This window comes from Leptonychotes weddellii, chromosome 9 (assembly GCF_054177405.1).
Source record: "Leptonychotes weddellii isolate Sample4059 chromosome 9, ASM5417740v2, whole genome shotgun sequence".
NCBI classification, from domain to species: Eukaryota; Metazoa; Chordata; class Mammalia; order Carnivora; family Phocidae; genus Leptonychotes; species Leptonychotes weddellii.
Window position 1 is genome coordinate 8,818,291 of NC_138377.1, and position 8,182 is coordinate 8,826,472.

General features: G+C 53.9%; 1 protein-coding gene across 1 annotated transcript; it reads left to right on the forward strand.

The window, feature by feature from the left end:
• Positions 1-378: 378 nt before the first annotated feature.
• Positions 379-2,142, forward strand: LOC102735033 (interferon alpha-inducible protein 27-like protein 2). Its single transcript, XM_006747838.3, has 4 exons — positions 379-471; positions 632-664; positions 1,220-1,381; positions 1,922-2,142. The coding sequence occupies exons 1-4, from the start codon at positions 468-470 to the stop codon at positions 2,122-2,124; spliced, it is 402 nt and encodes a 133-aa protein (XP_006747901.2). The 5' UTR covers positions 379-467; the 3' UTR covers positions 2,125-2,142.
• Positions 2,143-8,182: the final 6,040 nt, after the last annotated feature.

Genomic DNA, 8,182 nt, shown 5'->3' on the forward strand with positions numbered 1-8,182 from the left:
ATATTTACAGTGCTGTACTATTTTAAAAAACTTCCGCAGGTAAGTGGACCCACGGAGTTCAAACCCATGTTGTTCAGCGGTCATCTGTATTGGTTTGTTTCTTCACATTTTGTTTTTTGCTGGAAACAATTCTGTTCTTCAGACGCTCTGGGGCGCCTTTCTCTTTGTTCTTTGATGGAGCCCCCAAGCAAGAGGGAAATCACCACTGGGCCCGAGAGCCAGCAGAGGGGTGGGGTTGGGAGCTGGAGGGACAGACCAGCGGAGACAAGCAGAGGTGGGTGGAGCGGTGCGGGCGGGGTGGAGGGCGGGGTGGCAGGACGGTCCCCGGTTTTGCTTGGGCTGACAAGCAGGGGAGGGCCTGCCCCCCGAGGGGCGGGCGGTGTCCCCATTGGTTCGCCCAGGTTATAACACCCGGTGGAGCTTGGACGTTTCCTGAGCTGAGCTGGGAGGACGAAGACGTTTCCGTGATGCGTGAGTCTAGCTTCGTTTGGGGGGGGCGGGGAGGGCTGGCTGGTAGGCCTCCCGGTCCCCAACCCAGGGCGGGCCAGAGGGGTCGCTTCTTTCCCTCACTCCCTCCACCTACTAACTAGTTGACTCATTCTCTGTCTCTCTCCCCTTTTCGGCTCCCCAGAACGGGTGGCGGCGGGTGCTGTCTTGGGAGGAGGTGAGTTGCCCGGATCCCCTCCGTCGCCAGGGAGGGGACTTCGGAGGTGGGGCGCTGCTCCGGCTGGGAGGGCGGCCCGCCATCCTTCCGCTCCCGGGACTGCCCGGGTGGACCTCAGGGGCGGAGAGCCCCGCTCACAGTACTCGCCCTTAAGAGGACACCTGATCGGGGACCTGGCTGCTCCCCTAGTCCTTCTGTATAAGGAGCATGTAGAGATTTCTTTTGACCGTGGTGGAGGGGTGGGGTGAATACCGGGAACTGCAATGGTGTATCTCACCCCCCACATTTACACACACACACAGAAGCCCAGTGAGGGGCAGGGACGTCCCCGCGGTCGCGCAGCAAGTTAGAAACCCAAAAGGGGCCTGCCTGGGCCTCCTGTGACACCTTCGCCCCCACCTGGCTCCACATCCCCCCCTTTTCTCTTTGCCTTGGGACCCCCCCCGAGCGGTCTCCCGGATGCTCAGCGCAGACAGGCCCCCGAAACTGCCAAGGGGCTCCGGAGCGGTCCCTTGCCCTGGGCCCACGCCGCAACCCAGCTCCTCTTCCCCGCAGTGACGGCCGTAGCGGCCGTGCCCGTCGTGCTGGGCGCCGTGGGCTTCACCGGGGCCGGGATCGCCGCCTCCTCGCTGGCGGCCAAGATGATGTCCGCGGCTGCAGTCGCCAACGGGGGCGGGGTCGCCGCCGGCAGCCTGGTGGCCACGCTGCAGTCCGTGGGTTTGTTGGGGGACAGGTGGGGGGAGGGGCGGAGAGGAGGGGGGAGGGGGAGAAGAGCCAAGAGCGGATTCAGCGCAGAGGCTAAGCCTGAGGGACAGCCTGTCCTCTCCCTCCGCATTGCCGGTCCTTTGACTCTCCCCGACTGTCCTCTTTCTGGCTCCTTCTGAGTGAGGTCTGGTGGGAGTGGAGGGCTAAGGGAGCTCTGGGAGGGAGAAGAAGGGAAGGAGCCCAGGGCTCTGGGTACAGCCCTGCCCAGATCTGACACCTGGGTGGCCTAGGAGGGTCCCTTCCCCTCTGGGCCTCAGTGGCCTCCTCAGTGGCCTCAGTGGCCTCAGTAAGGTGAGGGGACCTGTCACTCTCAGGGTCTGTGGCTGACTGTCCTCTGTCTCTCATTCCTCCAGCGTCTTCTGCCCAAAGTGGAGCCCTGGGGGTTTCCAGAACCTAGAGGAGGGATCCAGGTCCCCAGGCCTCAGACCTCCAGGGGGGTGGGGGCCACTGGCCACTGCATGAGCCCGTGCGCACCCTCTGTCTCTTCCTCAGGGGCAGCTGGACTCTCCACGTCGTCCAACATCCTCCTGGCCTCTGTTGGGTCAGTTTTTGGAGCCTGGCTTGGAAGTTTAAAAAAGGCAACTTCTTCCTCCCCCCCAGAAGAACCCGAGGCTGAAGAGAAAGAGGCAGAAGAAAATGAATCCCAAGTTGAACCTCCAAAACCCCCAGTGGGGTCAGAGAAGCATGAGAAATAAAGATCCTGTGCAGACACACCTCCCTGTCTTTGCTCCTTGCAGCCCTGTTGGAGGGGGAGGGGTAAGAGGGGGGGACTGGGGTTTTCCAAATCCCCCACCCTCCCAACCTGCCTTGTGGAGGGGGCCGGGGGGGGGCAGGCTGACAGAGCACAGACTCAGTTGGCAGGAGGCTTTGGTTGGTCCTTACAAGGGATGGGCTGTATACACCCAGGGTCATTCCTGGGCCTTCTGTAGGCCTCAGTTTGCCTCCTCATTCAGTGATGGGGTTGACAAAGGTTCCCATTGGGCAGCCGGGGAGAGGGGTAGCCAGGATACATATTGAGCCACTGACCCTGGAGCATGTCGCTCTTCCTCGTGCATGGACACTAGGCATCCCGAGACGAGTCACACACTGGCCTTTCCCTGCCTGACCTCAAGTCTGGTGGGAGGGTGGGGGCTGACAAGCAAACCACCAGGACAACATAGTATCCTGGATGTCACAGTGGAGCTCTGGGCACTTCCGGTCAGGGAGACTGAATCAGGGATGGTCACTCCACTGTGTCTGGAAAAATCCTCCACATCTTACTCTGGTAATAAGGGCTCTTGGTGTTCCCTATCTCTCCACTCATGTCCAAGGTGAGGGCTTATTTCCTGCCAGAGAGGTCTCATTCTCTGGAGTTCTTTGTTTGTTGTTTTGTCTTGTTTTTGCTTTTAAGGATGAGATATCACAGAAATAGAAATCCTAAAACTTCTGCTTACACTAGATGTCCATCAACAGATGAATGGATAAAGAAGATGTGGTATATATATACAATGGAATATTATGCAGCATCAAAAAATGAGATCTTGCCATTTGCAACGATATGGATGGAACTAGAGGGTATTATGCCAAGCGAAATAAGTCAATCAGAGAAAGACAATTATCATATGATCTCACTGATATGAGGAATTTGAGAAACATGTCAGAGGATCATAGGGGAAGGGAGGGAAAAATGAAACAAGACGAAACCAGAGAGGGAGACAAACCATAAGAGACTCTTAATCTCAGGAAACAAACTGAGGGTTGCTGGAGTGAGAGGGATGGGGTGGCTGGGTGATGGACATTGGGGAGGGTATGTGCTATGGTGAGCACTGTGAATTGTGTAAGACTGATGAATCAGACCTGTACCCTGAACCAAATAATACATTATATGTTAATAAAAAAAAAAACTTCTGCTTCTACCCCAGTAGACAGTCTTGAGGCCTCTAGGGGCACCATCTGCATCTTGTAGACCCCTGTGGTTGCAGAAAGCTGGAGAGAGCATCATCACTCCCAACCTGCAACAAGAAAAATCCAGACAACCTACAAAAAGTGATTTTGAAAATGAATATAAAATAAAAACAAATGACTTTTCTTGAACCCCTAAGAGCTGAAGTGGCAGGCCTGCTGGGTGCTCCACTGAGAAAGACTGAGGCAGGTGGAAACCCCGAGAAAACTTCGCTTGCTGAGAGGAGATAGGGAGGGGAACTACAGCCCCACCTTCCTTCTCCCCTAGCGAACAGAAGCTTCGCGCTGCCAGGGGTAGGGCAGTAAGCGTCCCAGAGCACAGATGACAATCGCTGTAGATGAGGTGGAAGAAAGAAAAAACCCAAAACCTTCCTGGGCCCAGAGAGAATCCGCCCACCACTGGGGGAGGGGCAGGGCTATTGAGAAAACCCCATCCCCAGGCCTGGGCCCACAGTGCCCGCCCAGACCGAGGCTGGATGGGACCACGGAGAACTCCATTGCCACCCCCCCCCCACCACCACCTGGCTAGTAAGTAACAACCAACAGACGTCTACACTGTTGGGTGGAGCAAGTGTGCGGAGACCTTCTCCAAGAGGCACACACCAAACGGAAGCCTAAAGCTGAAGGTGGAGCAGATATAGAGAAACCGGCTTCCACCGGAAGCGCAAGGTAATGTTAGTCAGAAGCTGATGGAACATTGATGGCAGCCATAGCAACCCCTAAATCCAAACCCAGCTCGACTCCCGGGCAAGACTGAGCTCCCACGTGCAGACCCGTTTCTTGACATAAACACTGTTTGCTTCCTTGTCTCCGCGGGGCTTGTGCAGCAGACCAACGGAGCCTCGCCTTGCCCATTGCCCCACCCCGTCCCCGGCACTCACTCTCCAACACTGCCTGCCCCTTATCGCCAGCACCCGTGACCCCGTCCCAGGCGACAGGACAGGCCGGAGGCGTCAGGGTGTTGGTCCCCACCCCCCAGAAGAGACCTCAGCCAATGATGGATTATAGTCGGCCATAAACACCCATCAGGTGGAATGACTCAGACCTGCCCCAGACTCCCAGAAATCTCTCTGGAGGATCAAGCCTCAGTTGCCCACAGGGCAAACTCACTCCTGAATGGATCCTTTCTTGGCTGCGTCTTTCCCCACCTCATCTTTCATTCCCTGTTGGTGCCCCCTGGGGTCACCTCCCAAACAAACCCCTTGGGCTCAAGTACTCATCTTGGAGCCTCAGCCCAAGACAACTTCCTGCCCTTTCCTCAGGCCCACCCAGGAGCCCACAGGGCTGAGCCCACGACAGCTGCAGCACCATATTAGATGGTTTCTGAAACTTGGCTGTGTTCAGGCCTTATCCTTCTCTCCTCTCAGAATGAGGCTCTAGGGTCTGTCTCACAGGGACGGCCCCTGGTCCGCACGCCAGCCAGGTCTAGACCTGTGGGCATTCCAGTAGAGAGCACAGCTCAGCTTTGAGGCTGGTTAAGGACTCTCGGATAAATCACTCAAAACAGTCCCTAAGTCTTTGCAATCGTCAGGAAAAAGCCTGGCACAATTTCTGTTTGAAAAATGTTCCTTTTCGATGACCTTTTCCTCCAGAAAAATCACTTTTACCAAAGACACTCGAGAGAGAGTCTGGCTGGGGCTGGCCCAAAGGTGGCTAAAACTGTTGAACTCTTCTAGCTCCTCACCCCCTACCCTGAATCTCTTCATCAATTGGTTCATTATGAAAATAATTTTATCTCCCTGAATATAGGCCAGCTGTTCAAGGAGGCAGCTGGGAGGGAGCTAGTGGGCAAGGAGCCAGTTGAAGGCTCCGAATCTGGAAATAAACCACAAAGCCAGCCATTCTCAGCCTGGGCAAACATGCCTATCTTCAATAGCAGCAAGAGTTAAGGACTTTGGGTCTTTTCTTAACAGGTTCTTTTTTTTTTTTTTTTTTTAAGATTTTATTTATTTATTTAAGAGACAGAGAAAGAGAGTGAGCAAGCACATGAGTGGGGTGGGGAGGGGCAGAGGGAGAGAGAAAAGCAGACTGCCCTCAGAGGACCCCGGAATCGTGACCTGGGCCAGCAGCAGACACTTAACTGACTGAGCCATGCTGGCGCCTTTTTTTTTTTTTTTTTTAAGATTTATTTATTTGTTTATTTGAGAGAGAGAGAATGAGAGAGCACATGAGAGAGGGAGGGTCAGAGGGAGAACAGACTCCCCGCTGAGCAGGGAGCCCGATTTGGGACTCGATCCCGGAACTCCAGGATCATGACCTGAGCCGAAGGCAGTTGCCCAACCAACTGAGCCACCCAGGTCACCGGTGCCTCTTAATAGGTTCTTGCAATGAGGTCTATAAAACCGGGGCAGCAGCATTGCCTTTCCTGGAATGGTGTGTAGATTTTATGGGATGCGGCATGGGCAATGTCTTGACCCTAGGAGATCTGCTGTTGATGTTACTTGCTTTGATCCCCCTGTTCCGGCACTTTTAGCTTTGCTCTGTGGGTATTCAGGGTGCTTTAGCGCCATCTCAGAAGTTTCTGTGGGGATTCAGGAGGACTGTGGCAGGGCTCCCTTTCTTCTCAGACCCAGACGGGGTGCTGATGGAAGCCATAGAGTGGAGCATCCCTCCTGGGCCAGCCACCCTCCCCTCACCTCAGGACTCCTTTCTGTACCTACTGTTTTCCACACTCTCAGACCAGCCACTGTGGTCCCCCTTGGGTCCCTCTGCTCTCAGGTGGGGAAACCAGTGACGACGCTGCATTTGCGTCAGAAGGTGAGTATCTCGGGGCTGGGGGTGAAAGGAGAGAGAGGGCCAGAGACATCATTTCCCTTTTGTGTCTGAGCCTGATGATTCATTGATGTCTCATGTCAGGCTCTGCGGCAGGAGTGGCTCTTGTCAACTCGGGACTGTACTGGGATCTGGCTGAGCCTTTTTTTTTTTTTTTTTTTTAAGTTTCTTAAGGGTGGGGTAGAGGCAAAGAGCAAATCTTAAGCCTTGGTCTCACAACCCTGAGATCATGACCTGAGCTGAAATCAAGAGTCAACTGCTTAACTGAGTGAACCACCCAAGCGCCCCTGGCTGAGCCTTTCAATGAGCACCCCTCCCCCCAGGTGTCAGAATGGGAACATCTCTTGGGCAGGTAAGAATCCTGAGAAGAATCCTCCTCCCTTTGTTCTGGCTGTTGTAACCTGGCTGCCAGCGCTCTGGGCGCCTATTGATGAAGAACGGGGGTCTCTACGCTTGGATGGGAACTCTTCATTTTTTAGTATGAAGCTTCTGCTCTCAGCTGCATCAGGTGCCCCTTGTCCCAGAGACCCAAACCTTCCAAAAATAAAGTGCCAGTTGTCTGCTCGAGGGGACCCCTGGGGATCTGCCTCGTTCCTAAACAGATATATCCAACAGACTTGTGCTGGTCCACCCCAATGCCTCCCTCCAGGAGTGGAGCCCTTGGGGGTCCTCCAGAGGAGAGCTGTCGCTTTCTCCCCTTCTCCACTGACAACTTAAGATTCAGCTTTCTTGGGACTGCTCAGTGGAACCATGTGCCCATGTGACTTCTGGCTCCCAAAGTTGTGTTCCTGTCATCTTCTCTCTCCTTCTCTTTGCCCACGTGGTGCTAAGCCTCTTTAGTCCATTACTATTATTGTAGTGATGTATGGAAAAGGACAGGTAAATGCAACCCTCTGTTGGACCAATTCCTCTATTGCTCGACATCAAGATCCCCTACTGTGTTCGTTAGAATATGTCAGCTTGCTGTGAAAGAGACCCTCTTGGCTTAAACAAGAGAAGTTCCTTTCTGTTAGTCAGTCAGATGAGTCTCAGATGGGGGTGGGGGGGTGGGGTAGGGGTGGCTCGGCTCCTGGAGGCCCAGGCTGCCAAAGTCTTGTTCTGCCGTCCTTTTTTTTTTTTTTTTTAAGATTTTATTTATTTATTTGACAGAGAGAGTGAGAGAGCATGAGCAGGGGGAACAGTAGAAGGAAAGGGAGAAGCAGGCTCCCCACTGAGCAGGGAGCCCAATGTGGGACTCGATCCCAGGACCTGAACCGAAGGCAGACACTTAACCATCTGAACCACCCAGGCGCCCCATTGTTCTGCCTTCCTTAATGTGCTGCTCTCATCTGCAGGTTCAAGATGGTCATTCCCCTGCCTGCAGAAGAACTCATGGGAAGGAGACCAGGGGGAAAGATGAGCCCACCCGCTCCCTTTAACTGCATGCCCAGAGAATGGCATCCTTCATTCTATTCATCTTCCACTGGCCAGAACCCAGTCCAGATATACTGGAAATGCAGTCCTTCCGTGGGGAGCAGGCACTTAGCCAAAAATCAGGGCCCATTTATTATGTTATAGTGTAGGGCAGAAGTCCAGGCAGGCTTCACCGAGTTGTCTGCTTCGGGTTGTTTTTTTTTTTTTAAAGATTTTATTTATTTATTTGACAGAGAGAGACACAGTAAGGGAACACAAGCAGGGGGAGTGAGAGAGGGAGAAGCAGGCTCCGCGCAGAGCAGGGAGACCGATGTGGGGCTCGATCCCAGGACCCTGGGACCATGACCTGAGCCGAAGGCAGACGCTTAACGACTGAGCCACCCAGGCGCCCCTGCTTAGGGTTTTACAAGACCAAAATCAAGTGTTCAGCCAAATGTGGCTTGCATTCGGAGCCCATGGTAAGAATCTTCAAATCCCCCTCCCGCTTCTAATCTCTGATTCCTCCTCTGTGATGAGCAGAGAACATTCTCTGCCTTTAAAGGGCTCATATGATGAGCTTTGACACACCTGCATTATCTCCCTCTGTCATATAACTGAACATAATTATGGAAGTGGTATCTTATCATG

What these genes read in the sequence shown, in the direction of transcription:
- LOC102735033 (XM_006747838.3), top strand. An exon ending in GGGTGCTGTCTTGGGAGGAG is followed by an intron (nt 665 to 1,219) that starts GTGAGTTGCCCG and finishes TCTTCCCCGCAG; the next exon opens with TGACGGCCGTAGCGGCCGTG. An exon ending in GGCCACGCTGCAGTCCGTGG is followed by an intron (nt 1,382 to 1,921) that starts GTTTGTTGGGGG and finishes TCTCTTCCTCAG; the next exon opens with GGGCAGCTGGACTCTCCACG.